Raw genomic sequence first — 23,759 nt, forward strand, 5'->3', positions numbered from 1 at the left:
TGGGGGCTGAGGGAGCCCTTGCAAAACAGACTCATCTCAAAGAGTCAGAGCTTGTGGGCCCCAAATCCACAATGGCATGAACTGGCCAATCAGATAGAGTCTTAGGCCTTATCTTCCCTGGGGAGGGACCTCATTGACCACATAGGCTGACCTAGCATCCGTGAAAACTTAGCTGATCTTCCCTGCAGGGGACACGAGCAGGTTCACTGGGGTGGGTCAGAGGGTACCTGGGGCAAGTGGAGTTTCAGTCTCTAAGCCCCTCTTTCGCCCTCAGGCCCCTTTCCTGTCCTAGGAGCCATCTATGGCTGAGCCCCACTCCTCCCCCAATCCTTACCACCCTCACCTCACTATGATCTGGTGCCAGATCTCTGATCCCTGGAATCACATTTCTGTCTGACCAACTTCATATAGCTTCCCCTTCCGCCCCCTCCGACCCAGGCCCTCAGGTGGACTAACCGTTTCAGTGAGATTCAGATTTGTCACCCTCTGAGCCTCCTGGGCATGAATGTCTTGGCTATTTAGAACAAAAAGTATCTGTGGGTGGGGTCTGGGAGGGCTGAGGAGCATGCAGACCTCTCTGGGGGAACCTCTGTAGGATTTGCTGAGGGTGACATGGAATTGGGGGGGCAGGGCTGGGAGTGCAGGGGACAGCAAGCCATCTACATGGGGAGACCTTTCCTATGGGCCCCAGGTTTCCTCTCCTTTGCTGGAGCTGGTGGTGGTCACATACCTGAGAGACCTGGGCTTGAATTCCCACTTCACTGTGTTCTTGCAGTGTGACCTCTGACAAGCTGCTTAACCTTTCTTTTCCTTTGCTTTTTTTTTTTTTTTTTTGAGGTGGAGTCTCGCTCTGTTGCCCAGGCTGGAGTGCAGTGGCTTGATCTCAGCTCACTGTAACCTCCGCCTCCTGAGTTCAAGCCATTCTCTTGCCTCAGCCTCCCAAGTAGCTGGGACTACAGGCGTGTGCTACCACGCCCAGCTAATTTTTGTATTTTTGGTAGAGATGGGGTTTTGCCATGCTGGACAGGCTGGTCTCAAACTCCTGACCTCAAGTGATCTGCCCACCTCAGCCTCCCAAGGTGCTGGGATTAAGTAGGCACCCGCCCTACTTAACCTTTCTGAGTCACGGTTTCCTATCCTGCTGGTGTTGCTGTTTATCCCATCAAGTGTTTGTGAGGATGAATGTGATTGAACAGAGGCCCCTCGAGCAGTGCAATGTGGGAGGGACTCGGAGCGTTTGCCAAGTGGGTAACAACTGTGTGTGTGGGGGTCATTGGATCAGCAGCCCTTGAGGGCCCTGCATCTCTCTCTGGAAAGTCTGAGAGTGGGATGGCGTGGAGGTTCTGAAGAAGAAATGTGATTTGTCTGAAACTTCCTTGTAGCCGAGGAGATGGGTAGGTGGCAAGGAAACAACTAGAGAACAAAGCATGGCAGACACAGGCAGGAGGCTGGAGTAGATGGAGTGCCCAGGAGGCAGGTGCAGGGGCACAAGGGGTGGGGGTTCAGTATCACCACTCCCCAACCCAGGAGAAAGGTGGCTGCCTGCTAAGGGGATCCTTAGCAAGCGGCAGCTGAGGGATGCGGCTACACGCGTGTGCACATGGACATGTGTGCATGTGTGCATGCATGTGTGAGAAAGAGGGAGAAGAGAGAAAGAGAGAGGAGCAGACACAGAGAGACAGAGGGTCCACGTGGGTGGCTGGGCCAGTCCATGCATATCACAGGGGTGAAATCCTTTTCTGGTTTCTCCTTTCATGTTCCTCTTAGCTACATGTCCCTCGTCCTATCCTGCCGTGCCCAGTGGCAGTCTTCTTTGCCAGGACCCAGCTGGTCCCTGTGGGATAGGACAGGGCGACTCTCTGGTCTGCAATGGCCTTTGAAGCTGCTCCCCCTGTTGTCCTAGGCCAACAGTCTGGCCAGCCAGGAGGCGCCAGTTCCCACCCTTTCCTGTGGGATGTGAGCTGAAACTTGGGGCTGATGGGCCTGAGCTGTGGGAACGGGAGGCCATTAAGTGGGCCAGGAGCTTGTGTGACCGCCCTTCCTCTCTTCTCTCCTTCCTTTCCCTCCTCCCCACCTCCTGCTGGTGCTCAGAGATTTAAAAACAAGCCCCTGACTGCCCCCTGCCCCCAGCCCTGCAGTCTCCCGCAGTGCATCCCTGCAGGGGGTCTGGGAGAGGTGGTGCAGAACGAATCCTGGGGTCTTGCTCTGCTGCCACTGAAGTGCATAGTGCAGGTCCCCCTTTTGGAGCCTCCGCTTCCTCATGTAATTCATTCTTTGTTTCTTGATCTTTATTCATCACAAACAGGGGTTGATCAGTCCTCAGTAAGTGTCCCACTTGGCAGAGTGGTTCCATTTCATGAAAGATACTGAAGACCACATCCTGCATAGCAGCCTTTGTGTGCTGTTGGAGACCAGTAGCACTCAGCCATGGTGATGCAGGACAGGGTCCCGGAGGGAACCTGTCAGGGTGATGGTGACATTCTCCATCTTGATCTAAACAGTGATTACACAAGGCCACACACCTGTAAAAATTCATTGAGCTGTACACTACAAATATATGCATTTTGCTAGGATAAGTTACACTTCATTAAAAGGGTAAAAGACCAAAACATGGCATTAAAACTGTTAAAAGCGTTTGCGTGTCCCATTGACCTCATTTCTGCTTCTGATATCAAGGACCTTCCAATCAAACAGTGCACACTTACCAGGTGTCTTGGGTTTGCTATGTTTCAGTATCAGAAGTTGCCAGCTAATAGAATAAAAGGCTATATTATGAAGTATCTCCAGTGTGCCAAGAACTGTGCTAAACACTCCGCGTACTTATCCCTCAGAACCCAAAGAGGTGGACATTGTTTTTTTTTTTTTTTTTTTTTTTTTTTTTTTTTTTGAGACGGAGTCTCGCTCTGTCGCCCAGGCTGGAGTGCAGTGGCCTGATCTCAGCTCACTGCAAGCTCCGCCTCCCGGGTTCACGCCATTCTCCTGCCTCAGCCTCCCGAGTAGCTGGGACTACAGGCGCCCGCCACCTCGCCCGGCTAGTTTTTTGTAGTTTTAGTAGAGACGGGGTTTCACTGTGTTCACCAGGATGGTCTCGATCTCCTGACCTCGTGATCCACCCGTCTCGGCCTCCCAAAGTGCTGGGATTACAGGCTTGAGCCACCGCGCCCGGCCAAGGTGGACATTGTTATTGCTCACCTGCCTCTCTCATCTCCTGCAGTGAATGGCATGATATACAAGCTCTGGAAAAGAAAATCTTAAAAGACCCAAGGCTTTTGGAGAGGAAACAGAGGGCTCCTGGTAATAGGAAAAGCTGGCCTGAGGGCTTTCTGCCCCTATCTAGTAAGGAGAGACTGAGGCTGGGGTTACCACTAGGCTGCTCTGCCCCAGTCTGGGCTTTCAGATGGTGTGTGTGTGTGTATGTGTGTCTGTGTGTGTGTGAATGGGTGAATGGATGGGACCCTTTTCCCCAAAGGAACTTGTGCAGGGATGCCCCCAGTGGGCCTGGATGGAGGAACATTAAACAGTGATCAGAATGGTGACACCTCCCCTCTGCCCACAAATTCACACCTGCAGACAACCTCCACACCCAGCCTCCTCACTTAGAGCACAACTGCTCTGAGGGAGACGTGGCCCCAGCTGGCAAGCCCTGCTTGACTGATGGGGAGACTGAGGCCATGCCCAGACAATTGAGTCCAGTCTAAAGCTACGGCTTGAACCCAAGCACTTGGCCTTTCCCACAGCATCATATGGGCAGGATTGCTGGCTCCTGGGAGTCGTAGGACACCTTTCCACCCCTCACCCTGTTTGGGTCCGGGCCATCTGATGCCCCCTCCCCAGGCCCTGCAGTGACTCATGACCACCTCCATAATTTGGAATGGCTTTGTCCATGAGGATTATGTGATGTCCTTGTTCTGTTTCCTAGTTCATCAGGACTTCCTCTGCTGCCTCCTCTGCCAGAGGGGGATGAGAAAAACCCCAAGTTTGGTATTTTTTCCTCTCTTCCCTTCCCAAGGCTGAAAGGTTCCTAGGAGGCCGCAAAGTCCTTCCTTTGCCTCCAGGAACCCCGCACCTGTTCAGGAAGCCTTCTTTTAGCAGTCAGTTTCTTTCCCCAGGACTGACCGGGCAGCTCCCCCACAAGAGAGAGTGTGTAACAGACTGAATCAGAAGAAAACTTCTTCCGACCACAGAGGTGCAGAGCGTCATCAATGGCTTAAACAGGCCTCCCAGCCGCTGGGCTTGCACACTTTGTTGTTTCAGCCGCCAGACATATGCTTTTCTGGGAATACAGGAAATTATCTCTGCTCTTTGAGGAAGGGTAGAATTTTTTTTTTCTGCCTGTGTTTGGGGATTCCAGACTGTTCCATCATCCCGGACACCCTCTGGCCCCTGGGCTGGATGAAAGAGATCAGCTGCTGAAACTCTTTGATCGCAGGGAGACTTCTTCAGTGAGAATTCCTGAAACAAAACGTGGCCGCCCTCACCCTGAATGCAGGACTGAGGCCAAACTCCCAGCCCCAGGGTTGGGGCGGTGCAGCCAGACTGCCAGGGTCCAGCCTTGCCACTCATTAGCTCTGTGACCTTCAGCAAGTGACAACCTCTCTGGGCCTGTGTTTCCTCATTCCTCGAGTGGGGACAATAATGGTACCCACATCACTCATATCATGAAATAATTGTGATAATTACATAGGTGCTTTGAGCAGTACCTAGCACAAGGTAAGCACTCTGTAAGCATTAGCTGTTAGCATAACATATATATTTTTTTCAATTAGAAAGATATACATGTATTATAGAGAAAGAGTAACATTCCAAAAGGCTTTTAAAACCACACAAAATACTTATGGTTACATCATCCAAAGAAGTCAGTAATTTGTACATTTCCTCCCAAGAGGTTTTTCTATACATATTTTACATTGTGATGATCAGATTTTATATACAATTCCCCCTACATCCTACATTTTGTCACCTGACATATCCCCATGTTATTTATTGTAAGTATAGCAGTCCATCAGGAGGGACACGCCGTAATTGATTTAACTATCCTATAACTGGACATTGAGGTTAGTTTTGACTTTTTTCTGTATAATGTGAAGTGCATCTTTATGCACAAAATCCTTTTCTGCATCTATGATTACTTCCTTGGACTGGTGAGTGTTTTTCAAGGCTTTGACATATATTGCCAAATTGCTTTTCCAAAGAGGTTGTACCAAGGTATGCTCTGGCAGTCGTGTTGAAGGTGCCTGGTACCAAAGGCATTTTAAAGTCATAGACACTTGGGGAAGGCGGGGTTTTGGGGGAAGGGATGGTGCTGGTGAAGGTAGTTTACCTAACTCTTCTTTTAAACTATTTAATGTCTGCCCTCATTCTTTTTTTTTTTTCGAGATGGAGTTTCGCTCTTGTTACCCAGGCTGGAGCACAATGGTGCGATCTCAGTTCACCGCAACCTCTGCCTCCCGGGTTCAAGCGATTCTCCTGCCTCAGCCTCCCAAGCAGCTGGGTCTACAGGCATGTGCCACCACACCTGGTTAATTTTTGTGTTTTTAGTAGAGATGGGGTTTCACCATGTTGCCCAGGCTGTTCTTGAACTACTGACCTCAAGTGATCTGCCTGCCTCGGCCTGCCAAAGTGCTGGGATTACAGGTGTGAGCCACCGTGCCAGGCCGGTCCACCCTCATTCTTACGTGATTTTAAAATGAGAACACACATACAGAAAATTATAAATTATAAGGGAGCAGCTGTACAAATTATTGTAAATATGACACTCTCATGGCACCAACACCCATATCAAATTACAGAACTTTCCTAATCTCCTTACCCACCAAGCCATCTTGTGTCCCCTCCCAGGCACTCCCCCAAGGGTAATTAGGATCCTGAGTTTTAACATAGTAGATTACTGTTGTCTGTTTTTGAACTCATATACGCAGAGCATGCTGTATATGCTTTTGTGCCTGGCTTCTTTTGTTAACATTATGTCTGCGAGAGTCATCTATGTCATGTGTGACAACAGTGCATTTGCCATCATTGCTTTGTAGCATTTGATTGTATGGATGTACCACCACTTCAATATTTATTTATTTATTTATTTATTTATTTATTTATTTATTTTGAGATGGAGTCTCACTCTGTTGCCCAGGCTAGAGTGCAGTGGCACCATCTCGGCTCACTGCAACCTCTGCCTCCTGGGTTCAAGTGATTCTCCTGTCTCAGCCTCCCGAGTAGCTGGGACTACAGGTACGCACAGCCACGCCCGGCTAATTTTTATATTTTTAGTAGAGATGGGGTTTCACCATGTTGGCCAGGCTGGCTTCGAACTCCTGACCTCAAGTGATCTGCCCGCCTCGGCCTCCCAAAGTGCTGGGATTATAGGCGTGAGCCACCGTGCCCGGCCCACCACTTCCTTATCTATCTTTCTTTAATAGACATTTGGGTGGTTTCCAGTTTTGGCTCCTATACACGCAAACATTCTGGTATATGTGCTTTGGTGACCACGTGGATGCTTTTTTGTTGGGCACGCATAGGAGTGGAATCCATGGATCATGGAGTGTGTTTTCAGCTTCCTGCTCCATGTTTTAAAGGATCATTTAGAGGGCAGAAAAATCCCCAAGGCAGTTCAGGCCTCACAAGCCACTGAATGGACCAGCGTCAGCTGAGGGTAGTTTGAGGGCACTGCATGAAGGTGGTACGCCCCCAAGAAACCCTTGTCTGGGACTGTGGTGGAACCTGAGTGGGTCCCTGGCCCTCCAGCTCCAAATGCTCAGTGGCTGCTGGCCCTGGCTCTGTGCCTCTGCTGGCCACTTGGTGTCCTCACCCAGGGTCCACGCCTGGCCTCATGACCACTGCACCGAGCAGGGCAGGGTTTGGGCCAGCCCAGGTGGAGCTGGGGGGATTCCTTCCCATTGGCGACCCACCTGTGGACGTAACTGGAAGCACTGGAAGCAGGTCGGGCCCCCCACAAATCCCCAGAAGCTGCTGTGCTTCCTTTCTCCTGTTAACAGAATCACACAAGTCACACATATTCCCACTGTAAGAGCTGAGTGCTTCTCCAGTGGAACGAGGAACTATAAAAATCCCTCTTTATCCCTCCCCCTCCATCACCCCTTCCCACTCCCCTCCCCAGCGGTAACAACTCTGAACAGTTTGGGGTGCTGGGAGAGCCCAGAATAGGAGTTAAAGAGTGGGGGCCTGTGAACCAGGCTGCCTGCCTGGATCATATCTCCATTCTGCTGCTTAATCAGCTGTGTAACCTTGAGTGAGTACCTTCACCTCTCTGTGCCTTGGTTTCCTCCAGGAAAAATGGGGACAATACTAGAAAAAACAGAATTCACATTAGGAAAAGCACATTGACCAGCCCTGACCCGTGGCAATCATTCACGAAGCATTTAGCGGCTGGTACTATGATCGTCCTGTTTTCTACACATACACCATTTCATGCTTCATGGGCTCAAGCTGTGCCTTTTATTCTGCAGGTTACCTTGTCCGCTCAGTGCTATATCTTTGATACCTTCTTTCATACATCTAAGACTTTTCTCTTCTGGGCTCCTCTTTCTCATTGCCTCTCTCATGGAGACCAGTGATTTCTCCTTGTCTTTCTCCTCCCTGTGCCCACATCTTCCCTCAGGTACGGCTCTAACAAGACTGGTTCATACTAAGGTGTAAATGACTGACAGGCAAAGCCCACACACAGGCTGGGTGAAACCAGCTATGGCCTGATCAGAGGAGACTGGGATCCCTGGTTATGAAGCGACTGCCACACACTTACCTTGAATCCTCCCAATGGCCCCAAAAGGCAGATGCTGTGATTAGCAGGTGCTGCGTTTTACAGAGGAAGACAGCAAAGCACAGAGAGGTGAAGTGGCTTAGTCGCCTAGCCAGTAGGGGCAGTGAGCCTGTGGGACTGCAGAACTCATTTTGGACATGACTAAGCTGGAACCCAGTCTGGCCTTTGAGGCGGAGTCAGCAGAGAGGTTCTGGGTGGGCAGCAGCAGGAGGCAGCTGGAGGGTCCTGGGGGTGTCGATGGGGACAGCTGTGCGATGGGGGAGAGGCAGGGATTCTCTGGGGCATCAAACCCTTCCTTTCAGGAGGAGAGTGTTACCTGGGAGGGGCAGGGGAGATGGCTCTCCAGGGAAATGCCCCATGCCTGGTGTCTACATGCAGTAGGCACTCCAGGCCCCCAGTGTTACTGAATGTGCGCATGGTGGACCCTTTCCAGGCATGGTGGGTCTGAAGGGCCAGATGGTGGGTGGTGCTAGGGACATTTTGGTTCTCCCACGTCCATCCTCTTAGTTCTTCCTGGCCAGACTGGGTGTTAAGGGAGGCGGTGAGTGGCGCCTCGGGGTTTGAGAGTGAGTAGGCATGCTTGGAGGCTGAGGGTGGGGGGACCAGCATGTCCTGGACCACCCCCATTGCTCTCTGATCCCCTCAGGCCCCTCCCTTACCCCATATCCATCCCACCCACACCACATTCAGCAACCCAGGCTGGCAGCCGGGGCCAGGGGAGAGGACTGAAGCTTCACTGGAGGACAAGCTCTGTGGGTGTGACAGCTCCAGCAATGGGGATGGGGAGCCTCACTACCCTGCCAGCCTCTGTCAGAGGACAGGGGACAGTAGCTAAGGCTACTGACACCCACTGATGCACAGACACCTTGCTGTGTCCACTTCTCCAACGTCCTCTCCCAGGAGGCTCCCCCAGATTCTGGCAGGGCGCGGTGGGGCAGGGATTCCTAAGTCCATTGTGCGGATGAGGGAACTGAGGCTGGTCCAGCCAGTGAGAGGCAGGGCCCATCCCAGGCTCTCCTCATAGCAAAGCCAACTCCAGTCCAGGCGAGGCCAGGCCAGACGCTCAGCTCTTTGTCAGAGAAACAAGGGGATCGTTCTCCCCTAGCCCTCCCTGTGCCGGCTGGCACTACCAGGCCCGGTGCCCACACCCCCACCAGGGCCAACTGAAGTCAGATTGTCCCCAAGGGTTGGGGGGGTGACCCAGTGCCGTGTGGATGGGTGTGTAGGGGGTACAGCTGCGAGGGGGTGGGCTGGGCTGGGGTCAGAGCCTATGAGGTCTGTAGGGCTAGTGTGTGTGTGGTGGGCAGTGGGGGTACAAAGATAGGGATACCCCTCTGTAGCAGCATAGGAAGGGGGTGGGTGAAGGCATGGGTGGAGGCTGCAGCTGTGTTCCTGTGCAGGATGGGAAGGGGGTGGTGGGCATCTGCTCCTTTCTTTCTGGGGACTGCCCCATTGGGAGCTGGCGGAGAGACCCAAGGGGCTGAGACAGCCCCTTTACTGATTCATGGTGTAGAGGGGCAGAGAAGGAAGGAGGGTGGGTGAGGGCCACTGCCTGCCTTCCTACCTTGTCGGGAAGGCACAGTGGTGGTGGGAGGAAGCCTGGCTGGCAGTCAGGTGGCATGGGCTCCATTCCTGGGCCTGGCAGCCAGGCAGCCTGCAGTAAGCTTCCTCCCTGCTCTGTGTGGAGACCCTCTGCTCCCCAGCATGGGCTCAGAGGCCATGCTACCTGGGGCTGGGTTCCAGCTCTGTCCCTTTCACTGCCGAAAGACACTTCATCTCCTGTGCCTCCGTTTCTCCTTATCTGTAAAAGGAGAGTAATACGCAGAACTACTTCATAGGGCTGTTCGAGGTGAAGGAGTTTGGAACATTGCCTGACATACAGTAAATGCTCAAATAAATGCAAGTTATTATTATTTCTATGATCTGGTGATTTTCACTGAATATTTGCCAGTTTTTGTGTGTGTGTGTGTGCTAATGCTGACTAAGTCCACTGTCTGGCATTAGCCAGAACATGTCAGCCTTTGCTGCTTCCCTTTTGTCACCCACTGAGGTCTGGGCCTCGTTGTTAGGGGCTTGAGACACAGCTCTGGCCTCTGGTCCACACTGATCAGTTTGCCTGCCAGTCATGTGCCCATCCATGTCTCATGCACTCAGCCTCCCAGGTGCTACATGCTGTGCAAGACCGATTAATTTCATATCATACTCCAATCTTCTGAAGTAGAGACTGTTTACTAATGAGAAATTGATGCTCAGAGAGGTTAAGTGACTTGCCCAAGGTCACACACAAAGAAGTGGCAGAACTAGGATTCAAGCCCATATTTTCTCAGTTCAGAAGTCCTTGCTCAACCACAAAGTCATACTGCCTCTTGCAATATCCCCAAGATGGGACCCTCCAGCACCTGCCAGGACCTTCATGGGGTCTGGACACACTGAGGAACCCTGCATCTCTCAGAGTCTCAGCCTGTCTCAGCTGGGGAGGACCTTAGAAATTACTGGGTCCAACTCCTTCATTTTGTGCATGGAGAGATGGAGGCTCAGAGGGGGAAGGGACTTACCCAGGGTCACTCAATGAGCTAGGGACAGAATGGGCCCAGCTGTAGGACTCATTCTTCCCTGTCTTTCCTTCCAGACTGGGCTGGGGGGCTTAAGTCACACCTGTCCCACTGAGACCTGTAGAAGATTAGGGCTGATGTACTGGGTGGTGAAGCCCTCGCTGGGCTCTGGCAGTGCCAGGTGCTCGGAAGTGGCCTTCCCCATCCAGGCCCTCCTAAGCCTGTGGCCTTGCCTTCCTCTTTATTACGCTGTAGGCTCCACGAGCTCAGGAACTACAGTTGTATCCCCATTGCCTGGCTCACTAATAAGATACATTTCTTCACACATGCATTCAACATTTGCCATGTCCCTGGTCCTGGGCCAGAGGCCCAAGGTATAGCAGTGAAAAAGACAGAAAATGCCTGCCCTCAGGGAAGTTTGCATTCCCAGTAAGAAAGAGATAGACAATGAATGAAACAGCTAGGCAAAAATGCATAGTACTTAAGATGGTGGTAAGTGATATGGAGAAAAATAAAAATAAAAGGGAAGGAGCATAGGGAGTGGGGATGGGGGGCTTTGTAATTTTAATAGGGTGGTCCTAGAAGGTCTCTGTAAGGTAACATATGAGCCTTGGATGAGGTGAAGGAGTGAGCCATGATGTCATCTAGGGGGAGAGCATTCCAGGCAGAGGGAACAGCAAGTGCAAAGGCCCTGAGGTGGGGGCATGCCTGGGATGTTTCAGGGATTGTAAAGTGCCTGGAGGATGTAACCGGAGCAGATAAAACAAGAGGGAGAGCTGGTGGATGGGGTCAAAGGGGAACATGAGGTGGGCTAGATCCTAGGGGGCCTTTCCAGTCATGGTAAGGACTTTATCTTTTCCCCTGAGGAAGGTGGGAGCCATGGGGAGTTGGGAGCAGAGGGGAGGACAGGATCTGACTTAGGATTGAACAGGAGTTAAATGAGTTGCTCTACTGAGTTGCCAGTAGAACGTCCAAGGGCAAGCCAGAGGAGGCAGTCTGGATACTGGGCTGCTCCTGCGGGATTCCGGGTAAGACCCGGGATAACCTGGGCCCACCTTGTGGCAGCAAAGGAGGATGGATCTGAGATCAGATCTAACAGGATCAGGATGTGGGCGTGACACAGAGAGGAGTGGAGGTTGACTCTTAGAGTTTGGGATTTACCAACTGCAATGAGTGAAGAAGACAGAACTTTCAGTTTTGGTCCAGGAACCAGGAAACTTGGATTCATGTCTCAGCTGTCACCTGCTTGCTCAGCGACCCTGGGCAAATCTCTTCCCCTCTCAGGGCTTGGTGTCTTCTCCTGTAAAATGGATGCGATCCCTGCCAGCCCCTGTGCATTGAGGAGGACACATACCTCATATACCTGCCGCCCCTTCTTGTCCACAGGGAGCCAGCGCCGGCAGCCACCATGGCATCACGCATAGGGCTGCGCATGCAGCTCATGCGGGAACAGGCACAGCAGGAGGAGCAGCGGGAGCGCATGCAGCAGCAGGCTGTCATGCATTACATGCAGCAGCAGCAGCAGCAGCAACAGCAGCAGCTCGGGGGGCCGCCCACCCCGGCCATCAACACCCCCGTCCACTTCCAGTCGCCACCACCTGTGCCTGGGGAGGTGTTGAAGGTAGGGCCTGTTCTGGCCTGCCCCCTACCCTGTCCCCACTAGTCCCAGCCTCCCCTAGAGCCCTTGCCTTTTCCCCGTCCCAGGTGCAGTCCTACCTGGAGAATCCCACATCCTACCATCTGCAGCAGTCGCAGCATCAGAAGGTGCGGGAGTACCTGTCCGAGACCTACGGGAACAAGTTTGCCGCCCACATCAGCCCGGCCCAGGGCTCTCCGAAGCCCCCACCAGCTGCCTCCCCAGGAGTGCGAGCTGGACACGTGCTGTCCTCCTCCGCTGGCAACAGTGCTCCCAATAGCCCCATGGCCATGCTGCACATTGGCTCCAACCCTGAGAGGGAGGTGAGTGAGGAGCTGGCCAGTGGCCGTGCTGCTTGCAGAGCTCGTGCCCACTGCTGTGCTTCTGAGACTCGCGGTCTAATGGCAGAAGCAGGGGTGCCACCTTCGGGGAGCCTCAGTCTGAGGTGGGGACAGAGCCCTCCTCAGGGAGCCCCAATCTCCGGGGGGAGACACAGCCCTGCCCTCAGGGAGCCTCACAGAGGAAATGCCATCCTTACTTTCAAAAGCTCTGCTAGGAAGCCAGGTGCTGTGGCTCACGCCTATCATCCCAACACTTTGGGAGGCTGAGGCGGGCAGATCACTTGAGGTCAGGAGTTTGAGACCAGCCTGGCCAACGTGGTGAAACCCCATCTCTACTAAAATACAAAAATTAGCTGGGTATGGTGGTGCGCACCTGTAATCCCAGCTACTCGGGAAGCTGAGGCAGGAGAATCGCTTGAATCAGGAAGGCGGAAATTGCAGTGAGCTGAGATCGCGCCACAGCACTTCAGCCTGGGTGACAGAGTGAGACTCCTTATCAAAAAAAAAAAAAAAGCTCTGCTAGGGAGAAACAGAAGGCGTATCTGGGAAAGCCCAGCACACTCCCCAAGCCAGAGACAGAAGTGAGATCAAGGAAGCTCCCTGGGCAGGTAGGCTCCTTGGCAAGAACCATGGCTTCACATTGGGCCAGTGGGACCTGGACAGCTCATCTCTTCTCTGGGCCTATTTCCTCTTTCCCCAGATAAGTAGGTTGGGTGAGGTGGGCTCCAAGGTCCCTCCAGGTCAGTGGCTGTCCCATTGCCTCTTCCCCCTGCCCATCTCCTGGTGGGCCCTCCCCAGATGGACTTTTCTCTTTTCCAGTTTGATGATGTCATTGACAACATTATGCGTCTGGACGATGTCCTTGGCTACATCAATCCTGAAATGCAGATGCCCAACACGGTACTGCTGGCCAGGGTGGGGTGGGTGTGCAAGGGTTCTAGGGAGGGGGACACCCACAGTGGCTCTGAGCCTGGAGAGAGCTGGAGACAGGGTTCTCACTGGGCAGAGCTGGCATGCTTCTGTAGAGATAACGGTCATTTTCACTAAATAATGTGACAAGGGCCAGGGCCAAGAGGAATTAAGAAGCAAGAAGGATGTGCCTCAGCCTCTGCACACCATGGGGCTTCAGAGGGGAGAAGGGGCTGGGGACATGGAGCGGGCCTGGTTGGGGAGCTTTCCAGGTTGAGGAAGGGGCAGGGGGAGGCAGGGAGAACACTGCACGGGTGGAGGGACAGTGTGTCTATAGGAAGGTGTGGAACTAATGAGTTCCTTTGGGGACCTGGGCCTCCCCTCCTTTACCAAGCCCAGAGCCCAACAGGCAAAAGCCTGTCTGTGTCCCTCACTCCATGGGGCAAGTGATCTGGGGCTGGCCTTGTCCCCAACCACAGGAACACTCCCTCTGGCAGCTTCCTTCGTCTCCTGGCAGAGGTGGGGTGGCAGGTGGGGAGGAGCTGGGCTTGGAGTCAAAAGGCCTGGCTTCTGGCTTTTGCTGTGACCTTAGGAAATCCCTCAAGCATACTAAACCCCAGTTTTCTCAGCTGCAAAATGGGGGTGATGCTCTCTACCCACAGGATTGTGGGAAGATTAGATGAGGGCAGAAGTTGAGGGCAAGCGCTGTACAAAGGTGACAGGTGTGTGCACTGAGCAGGTGGGATTGCCAGTGCCTCTCCTGCCCGCTTTTCTCTGGAGCTCCTGAATCTCAGCTGCTTACTCCTGCCTTTGGGCATGAGCCTTTTACCCTGATCCTGGCCCCAGCCCATGCCACCAAGGGAAAGTCCCCAGTTCCTGTGGTGGGGAGTCAATCCTTAGTCCCCACTGCCCTGGTGACATCGCTGAGTGGCCTAGCAGGAGCTGGCCGGGACTGGTTGGGTCCAAAACTACAGCTAGCAGGGGCAGCGAGGGCTGAGGAGGGAGGGAGGGTGCGAGCGATTGGTCCCTTTAGTAGTTCCTGTGTACACTGTGGGGTGTCTGGGCCTGTGATTTGTTCTGCATGTTTCTGTGGCAGGAGATCTTTCCAGAGCTCAGATCTCTCCCTGTCAGACTCCTGCTTAAACTTCTCTTGGCTGCCCATTCCAAAACTCCAGTATCTTTGCAAGTCAAACACTGTACTGGGGATCCAGATACATCTGCCCTGCCTGCAGCACCTCCACCCCCACCACTTCTGCCCCTTGAGCTGCTGGAATTATGCTCTGCCAAGCGGCCCTGTCTGCTTGTGCCCTGGCGGCTGCCCGGAGTGCCTTGTCTCACATCTCTGCTCAGACTCTACTGAGTTCCACGCCCTCCAGGAAACTGTCCAGAAACTCTAGAATTGATTAGATGACCTGCTCTAGGGCTTCCATAATGCCTGGCTGGGGCCTAATCCTATCACATATTATTGGTTGGATCACTCTCTCAGCCACTCTAGGCCAGGGGCTCCTTGAGGGCAGGGAATGCATCTTATTCAGCTCTGGACTCTGCAGACTTTCAAGGTGAATTGCTGGGTGAAGGGGTCCAAGGTGAATTCTGACACTCTGGGTGTCCCCGGGAAGGACTGATTCTGGGATGACAGGCCCCAGAGGGGGCTCCCCGTGGACAGGGGGATACTCATGGGTCTCCCTCACCCCCCACCCCACAGCTACCCCTGTCCAGCAGCCACCTGAATGTGTACAGCAGCGACCCCCAGGTCACAGCCTCCCTGGTGGGTGTCACCAGCAGCTCCTGCCCTGCGGACCTGACCCAGAAGCGAGAGCTCACAGGTACTGCCTCCCTCTATCCCTGTGCCTTTGAATACCCAACCCCTCTTCCTTTTCTCCCTCCCTCTCAGCTCCTCTCTCCTCCTCTTTTGGCCTCCAGATGCTGAGAGCAGGGCCCTGGCCAAGGAGCGGCAGAAGAAAGACAATCACAACTTAAGTGAGTCCTGCCCTTCCCCGTCTCCCTGCCTCCCTCTTCCTTGTTCTCACCTGGGCTGGCTAAAAAGCCACTCCCTGACCTGCACAGGTGGAAGGCTTCCCTGCTCATGGCCAATTCACTTGCAGATGGCTTAAGCCCTCCCACTGCTGTCACTCAGTGGTGCCTGGGTCTATTAGTGCTGTCTTTCCACTAGACCTCTTTAGGAGGGGGTGGGAAGGATTCCTGGAAGGGATATTCATGAAACCCCCAGTTTATCAGGTTGTTTTCTGGGTTAAGGCATGGGAGCTGGGGCGTCAGAGTTCTGTGTAGCGGGGAAGAGTCCTACCCCAGGCGGCTTTGCTGTGCTGCCAGCATCACTAGGGCTGATTCTACCTTTCAGCGCTGTTAATTGTGTCTGGCCTTTGCCCTGGACCCCCTCATCCCTGTAGAAATCCAAATCTGTCACCTCTTACTTCCTAGAAGGACAAATCTAAGCTGCAGGTTGCCCTGAAGCACCCCTCCCTGGGTTGGATACTTCTCCCCGTGGGGCGGAGGATCCCCATCCCTCTAATTGCTCCTTCTGGAATCTGTTACCTTTAGTTGAAAGGAGACGAAGGTTCAACATCAACGACCGCATCAAGGAGTTGGGAATGCTGATCCCCAAGGCCAATGACCTGTGAGCAGGTTTCTGAGGGGGAGGGTGATGGGTCTGTGGTGGGCAGCAGCCCTCAGCCCTGTGCTAGTTGCTAGGTTGGGAGCAGAATTCCTTCTAGAAGCTCATCTATTTGAGAAAAGATCTCTCGCTCTCCCAAATCAGGAAAGCTCAAGACAGATGAATTTCTGTCCTGGAAGTGAGGCTGAGGTCAAGGGAGGATTCCTGGAGGAGGAGTCATGCTGAGAAAGTTTTCTTAAGGCCATTTGGCTGGTAGACAAGAGGCTGGGCTCACGTCTGTAATCCTAGCATTTTGGGAAACTGAGGCAGGCAGATCACTTGAGGTCAGGAGTTCAAGACCAGCCTGGCCAACATGGTGAAACCCCGTCTCCACTAAAAATACAAAAATTAGCTGGGCACAGTGGTGTGTGCCTGTAGTGCCACCTACTTGGGAGGCTGAGACGGGAGAATTGATTGAACCCAGGAGGCGGAGGTGGCAGTGAGCCAAGATCTCGCCACTGCACTGTACTCCAGCCTGGGCAACAGAACAAGACTCTGTCTAAAAAAAAAAAAAAAAAAAAAGGGTGTTTGAGGGGCAGGAGGAATGAGAGTCCAGGGTAGGCTGGGCTGGAATCTTGGTAGTCTTGGGAAGAAGGCTGCACCGAATTGTCTGGTTTCATGAGATTAATGAGGTGGGCAGTGGCAACAGAAGTCACCAGGGAGGGCCTATTCTGTGCAAACTGAGATTAGCCACCTCCATCTCTAGGTCTGGGGTTGCTGGGTAAGACTGGGACAGGCCACATAAACTCTGCAACCAGAGAAGTGGCAAGGATTTGGCCACTCTTCTGAGCAATACACCTCTAATTTGCCTGGCCTGCTGCTGCAGGGACGTGCGCTGGAACAAGGGCACCATCCTCAAGGCCTCTGTGGATTACATCCGGAGGATGCAGAAGGACCTGCAGAAGTCCAGGGAGCTGGAGAACCACTCTCGCCGCCTGGAGATGACCAACAAGCAACTCTGGCTCCGTATCCAGGTCTGGTTCTGAACTTGGACTTCTTTGGTAACTCTGACCCTTAACCTGGCTCCTGGCCCCAGGGGGGCAGTACTTAGACTTCTGAAGTTGGAGACACAGGAACGATGCCCATTAGGAAGGAGGATGTATCAAGATAGGATGTTTTGCTTTGGTAACAAACAATCCTCAGCATCTTTAAGCAACATATATCAGCTGGAGGTTCTGTTCTGTGAGACCCTCATTCTGGGACCCAGGCTGCTGGGACCTAGCTCTCTGATGGCACATCTAGAGCTGGCTCTTAAAGCCATTGCCACTCTTAAGGTGCCACATGTCACTTCTGTTCAATGGGCTTGGCCAATGCAAGCACACTCTGTGAGTACTCTAACCTCAAGAGGCAGGAAAATGCAAACCTATTACGTACCTGGAAGGTGGAGAGCTGCAATCATTTGGTGGGTGGCACTAGGAATCTCCACAGGGCCAACCTAAAGAACAAGGAGCTTGGCAGAGTCAGCCCTACCAGCTGGAACTGAGAGTTCTAGTCCGGGCTCTGTGTTGAGGCTCTCTTGTCCTCTTTAGACCTGAGGCTGGCCCTTTACACAAAGGGCGATTGGACTGCACCTTGTTTCTCTTTCTTATGGTAGATGATACAATTTACATTAAAATCTAGCACACACAGGCACACTCAAAGTGAAAAATCAAAGTTTCATGAAGGAACGCTCCACTCATCCTTAATAGATGCAATGCATTCTAATAATTTCTATTCTAGTCTAGTCTAGACAAGTCAATTTCAATTAAAAAATAGAAAGTTGGTCAAGACTCACTACAGTGGTTTTACAACCCACTAATGAGTTACCACTTGTAGTCTGAAAAAACACTGGTCTAGACTCTAGAGCTACCCGATGTTTTCTTCCAGTGGAAACACTTTGGGTCTTGGGTGCTGTAGGGCAGGGGCAAGTGCTGTGACAGAGGCCCGGGGAGGGGTCCTGGTGGCTGGTACCCATGGGCTGGTACCATGGTCCCCAGCTTTCTGTCTGCTCCCCTGCAGGAGCTGGAGATGCAGGCTCGAGTGCACGGCCTCCCTACCACCTCCCCGTCCGGCATGAACATGGCTGAGCTGGCCCAGCAGGTGGTGAAGCAGGAGCTGCCTAGCGAAGAGGGCCCAGGGGAGGCCCTGATGCTGGGGGCTGAGGTCCCTGACCCTGAGCCACTGCCAGCTCTGCCCCCACAAGCCCCACTGCCCCTGCCCACCCAGCCACCATCCCCATTCCATCACCTGGACTTCAGCCACAGCCTGAGCTTTGGGGGCAGGGAGGACGAGGGTCCCCCGGGCTACCCCGAACCCCTGGCGCCAGAGCATGGCTCCCCATTCCCCAGCCTGTCCAAGAAGGATCTGGACCTCATGCTCCTGGATGATTCACTGCTACCGCTGGCCTCTGATCCACTTCTGTCCACCATGTCCCCCGAGGCCTCCAAGGCCAGCAGCCGCCGGAGCAGCTTCAGCATGGAGGAGGGCGATGTGCTGTGACCCTGGCTGCCCCTGTGCCAGGGAACAGGGGCCGGCCTGGGGGCTGGGAGGGCTGGGGGCACCTCCCTCCCACCCTTCAGGCTGCACTGTGTGTGAAGTAGCCACCTGCCCTGCCTTCCTCCTCCCTGCTGGCCCCTGTTTGGACTTAGTGCCTGTCTGGCAACCTGTGGGGTCAGGAGAAGCACCCCCAGGGCAGCCCTCTTGACTGGCCCAGTGGGAAGAGGCCTTCAGCCCCTCTCCCGGAGATGGAATCGTGGGGCAGTGAGGGGCAGGGTGTTCTAGAGGTGAGAAGAGGGCCTGGTGGAGACCCCCTGTCTTCTGAGCCCGACCCCTCATTACCAGTGAAGGACATGCTGAAGGGTTGGGGAGACTCCTTACCTGAGGCAACTGGTCCTGGGGGTGCCCAGGCCTGCCTTTCTGGGACTCAGATGGCAGGAGGTCCGCCCCGCAGCCTGGTCCTCGGCCCTCCCACAGGTGGGCACCCCCCACTTTGGTGCTAACAGCTCTCCACCAGGTGGTGTGAGCGCGGGGGCTGCCAGAAGCGGGAGGGGTCACTGCCGGAAGAGCAGCTGCCCTCCGACCCCCCACTTTGTGCCTTTAGTAAACACTGTGCTTTGTATCCTCTGGTCCTGTCTCTTTGGAGTGGGTCTAGGGCTGACAGCGAAAGCGAGGATTCAACCCAGTGGGCCCCCTCCAGAGTGCAGATGCTGCCTGGAGGGGGTCGGGGTGGGGGATACAGGGAAGAGGGAACACGCTTGTCCCCTGGTGTCCCCACGCCTCAGCCTTGCCCGGGGAACCCGAGGGGTTTGGGTGCTGATGGGGGCACGGTCCCTCCTCACGACCACGAGGTGGCGCTGCGGCCACGCCAGTCCCACGGCTCCAGCGGCGGCCCGAGCGAGACCAGTTGATGTGGCGAACCAAGTCTGCCGCCGTTAGCTGCTTACCTGGGGCACCCTGGGCCCGGGGTGGGGGGCATGCTGCTTCTGTCCCACCCCTGTTCTGGGGGTGACCTCCCCAGGTGGGCGGCCACCCGGCTCGAGAAGCTGTAGCTGGGCGCTCTGGAGGCGGCGCTCGCCCTCTGTCTGCCAGACGGGCTTCCTAGTAACTGAGGGGCTGCGTCCTGCTAGGGCTTTGGGGAAAGGGACCCCCGTGAGCTAGACAGGGAGGAGACGGGAGCCCCGGACGCTGCGTGGGGGTTACGGGGCCGGGTCCCCCCGCCCCACTCTGGCTCTGGCAGCGAGGCCTGGGCGAGGCCTTTCCTCCGGGCTGCAGTGCTCCGGCCTCTGCTTGGAGACGTTGGTGCTTATACCTCGCCCAGGAAGGGGACATGCGCTGGGGACAGTCAGGGGTCGAGTGGTGGCTGCTTGAGCCCCGGTGCCTGGCGGGAACGGGGAGAGGGCTTTCCGGGCTTCATCCAGTTCCCCTCCGCTCTCCACGGCCGCTTCAGGCAGAGACCAAAATGGCTCCCCGTCATCGCCCTGAGAGGCTGAAGGAGCCTAATTAAAAAAAAAAAAAAAAAAAAAAAATCCCAGGATGAAAATGGGTAAGAGGACAATTTCCTCTGTGCAGAACGGGAGATCAAATCAACGTTGAGCAATTAACATGCGAGGGGAGAGAAGGAAAATGGGCCGGGCGGCTGGGCGCTGATGGTGGCCGGGCTGGCGGAGGCTGCAGGATTAATCTCAAGGTCAGATGGAGCCAGGGATGACCTTGTGGAACCAGCCGGGTCGCTGGCGTCTCCTTCTAGTTCCAGGTTCCACCCCACTACCTGGGACTTCAAGACCAGCTTGGCCAACATGGTTAAATCCTGTCTCTACTAATGTAAAAAATTAGCTGGGTGTGGTGGCGTGTGCCTGTAGTCCCAGCTACTCAGGAGGCTGAGGCAGGAGAATCACTTGAACCCAGGAGGCAGAGGATGCAGTGAGCCATCCCTGCATGGAAACTCCTCTGAGCCCCGTCTGGGTCAAGCCCTAAAGTCTGGGAGACACCTGATGATCTATCTAGGCTTGGGCTGCCTTGGCCGGGGGTTGAAGGCTCCGGGAAGTCCCAAAGCCCGTCCTTCAGGCCCCTGAGAAATCTCTCCTGACCCTACTGGCTCTTCCACTTTACCCCGGGGATTCACCTAGTGGAGTGGAGGGCTGCCCACCTGCTTCCTCTCACAGCCCTTCAAGATCACAGATAGCCCTTCCTGCTAGCAGAGGTCTGCTAAAAAGAAAGAAAGTTTTAAAACATGTTAAAAAAAAAAAAAAAAAAAGATCACTGATATCGCCCCCTCCACCTGCCTACTGGTTTCCTGCCCCTGGACTCCTTCAGCCTGGGATTGGAGTATGGACTGTACATTCGACAGGACAGAGGGTGTGAGTGGGGTTCTGTCCACAAGAGGGTGCCCTGGGCCAGGAGTAGGCAGCTGCCTGCCCAGGCTGGTGGGGTTGGGGGACTCTCAGCTTCATTGTACGTTCCAAGCTCTCTGCCTGGGTGGCTTCCATTCTGCCTGGGAGTCCTGCAGTCCTACCGATTTGGTTGAGGCCGGCCCAGGGACTACTTCCAGTATTTCAATAAGCCACCAGAAAGTGTTCCTGTTTCTGAGATCAGCCTGAAGGACCCTCACCTTGTGGCTGGAATGGAATCTGACTGGTGATTATGAACGATTCTGATTCAATAAGAGAGGATTGCATCCTTTAGCAATATTTATTTGATGGACAACACCTTTCCAGGTGTCAGGTCCATGGAGGAATTCTTTTTTTTTTTTTTTTTTTTTTGAGACGGAGTCTCTCTGTCGCCCAGGCTGGAGTGCAATGGTGCAATCTTGGCTCACTGCATTCTCTGCCTCCTGGGTTCAAGTGATTCTCCTGCCTCAGCCTCCTGAGTAGCTGGGACTACAGGCACACGCCACCACACCCAGCTAATTTTTTACATTAGTAGAGACAGGATTTAACCATGTGGCCAAGCTGGTCTTGAACTCCTGACCTCAGTTGATCCACCAACCTCAAACTCCCAAAGTGCTGGGATTATAGGTGTGAGCCACCGCACCCCGCCCTTTTTTTTTTTTTTTTTTTTGAGATGGAGTTTTGCTCTTGTTGCCCAGGCTGCAGTGCAATGGCGCAATCTTGGCTCACTGCAACCTCCACTTCCCAGGTTCAAGTGATTCTCCTTCCTTAGCCTCCCGAGTAGCTGGGATTACAGGCACCTGCCATCATGCCCAGCTAATTTTTTTTGTATTTTTAGTAGAGATAGGGTTTCATCATGTTGGCCAGGCTGGTCTTGAACTCTTGACCTCAGGTGATCAGCCTTCCTTGGCCTCCCAAAGTGCTGGGATTACAGGTGTGAGCTACCGTGCCCGGCCTGGAAATCCTTTTTTAAAAAACAGAGTAGGGCCAGGTGTGGTGGCTTGCACTTGTAATGCCAGTTACTCAGCAGGCTGAGGCAGGAGGATTGCTTGAGGCCAGGAGTTCAAAACCAGCCTGGGCAACATAGCAAGATCTTTAACTCTATTTTTTTTTTTTAAATTAGCCAAGCATGATGGTGCACACATGTGGTCCTAGCTACTCAGGAGGCGGAAATGGGAGGATTGCTTGTGCCCAGAAGTTTGAGGTTGCAGTAAGCTATGATCATGCTATTGCATTCCAGCCTGGGCAATACAGCAAGACCCTGTTTCTAAAAATAAAAAGGCAGGTAAGGACATTGGCTGGTGTGGACACAGGAGGGATAAGCCTGTCTAGCCCCTTCATTTTAAGAAGGCTTAGAGAACAAACAGACATGTACAGTGGGAGAGGAAGCAGAGAAAGAGGTCAAAGCTAGGCAGGAGAGGACAAGAAGCAGTAGCTCCCTCAGATCCCTTGTGGGGCCCTCAGCAGGAGCCAGGCTGCTGGGGTAGCAGAGGTGGTGAGCGTGGAGGATGCAGACAGCGCCCCAGCCCCTGACCCTGCTGTCCTCAGCTCCAGTTCCTGCATCTGTCTGTCCCCACCAGCTGCTCGCCCTGCCTTAGTACCTACCTCCTCAGCCTTAGGAAGTTCTGCATGTCCAGCTGCATCTGCTGGGCGGCCCGCTCCACCGTCGGCAGAACAGGGCCTGGGAGGCGAGAGTTGGAGTGGCAGCCCGGGAGGCGGGAGGCGGTTGCAGGGCCTTGGAATGTGCTGCTTGGAATGCCGTGTTTCCATTCTCCATGGTTCCTTTAAAGCAGAGATTCTTCCTTTACTATTTGACGTCATTAACTTAGTTGAGAGTCTGATACACACTACATACCTTCTCCCCCGACCCCACACACACATGGCCTCCTAAAAACTAACCTCAGGTTCAGCCCTCGTGCTCTCAACCCATGCCCCATGCTCTATCTCAAAGCCCATGCCCCTCCCCTGTCTTTCAAGCTGCCTGGCTCAGCTGGAGCTGCTAGAGAGCCCCTTCCCAGGCACCTGGGTGTACTTCCTGCCCCTCACCTCCCGCCCCTCACCTCCTGGGACTCCCACCTCTCGGGGCCCAGGCCCCGTCCCCCTCTCAGACTCCTCCAGCCTCATCTTTTTTCTTTGCTCTGTTCTTTCCGAGGGGGGCAGTGGAATTTATACAATATTTAAGCAGCCAGAGCTGAGTCCGGGAAGATATTATTAATGTAAAAGGGACGGGCTGCAAATGCTTTTGGACCTGGTTACAATTAGAGGGTGATTTTTCTAAAGGTCAATGAATTCAGATAATATCCACAGGGGGGAGAGAAATTTAATACCTTTTTAGTGAATTAATTAATTATAATATTATATCGGCCTGGGGTTCTTTTCCAGAGTGATTAAGGGAGCGATCTGTCTTCTGTGAGGCCGGGGAGTGGCGCCTGCCGCCAGCAAGGACCCTGGCGCAGGGCTCAGGATGGGGGCCCTTCCCTCTCCTCTCACCCCTGCAGTGGCCAAGGAGCTAGGGGCTTTTTAGACATGAAAGAAGACAGGCTGGACCTGGTCAGGGCTGAGGGCGGTGTGGGTATTGGCCTTTCCCCTTGGCCTGTCTCCTCCACCCCTGGGTCCGGCCCTCCTGCTGCCATGTCATCAGGCCTCATGCCATGGTGGCCTGAAGAGCTGAGAAGTGGGGTATGGCCTCCTTCTTTACACTTGGAGAAACTGAGGCTCATGGGCTTCAGGGACATGCCTTAGACCCACTGTGGGTTAGGACAGACTGAGGTGGCAGAGCTGGCTGGAAATACCGAGAAGACAAGAAGGACCTCCCTAATACCTCCCAAACCAGGCCTTCTGGAAAATCTCCACCAGCCAGAGGTCTGTGGAGCTGCCTGGGAAGCTTCTCCATCTCCAAAAGAGGCTCTTTCAGGGTGTGTAGTGTGCCCAGCCTCTGCTTATAAAATGAAAACGCCCCAGGAATACTGACACCTCCAGTTGCTGTGAGGCCTAAGATTTCTGTCCCTGGAGGG

At 53.9% G+C, this 23,759-nt stretch overlaps 1 protein-coding gene across 9 annotated transcripts in view; it reads left to right on the forward strand.

Moving 5' to 3' along the window:
• The window catches only part of TFEB (transcription factor EB), a 53,934-nt gene extending 34,957 nt beyond the window's left edge, over positions 1–18,977 (forward strand). For 6 of the 9 annotated variants that reach the window (XM_028846621.2, XM_077998344.1, XM_028846623.2 and 3 more), the window contains 8 exons: positions 11,710–11,944; positions 12,028–12,282; positions 13,120–13,200; positions 14,915–15,035; positions 15,133–15,189; positions 15,769–15,844; positions 16,707–16,854; positions 17,879–18,977. In XM_028846621.2, coding sequence (XP_028702454.1) covers positions 11,710–11,944; positions 12,028–12,282; positions 13,120–13,200; positions 14,915–15,035; positions 15,133–15,189; positions 15,769–15,844; positions 16,707–16,854; positions 17,879–18,358 — 1,453 coding nt within the window. In that variant the 3' untranslated portion in view covers positions 18,359–18,977. 9 annotated transcript variants of the gene reach the window in all.
• The last annotated feature ends 4,782 nt before the right edge of the window (positions 18,978–23,759 follow it).

Source organism: Macaca mulatta, chromosome 4 (genome assembly GCF_049350105.2).
Source record: "Macaca mulatta isolate MMU2019108-1 chromosome 4, T2T-MMU8v2.0, whole genome shotgun sequence".
In the NCBI taxonomy this organism is placed as follows: Eukaryota; Metazoa; Chordata; class Mammalia; order Primates; family Cercopithecidae; genus Macaca; species Macaca mulatta.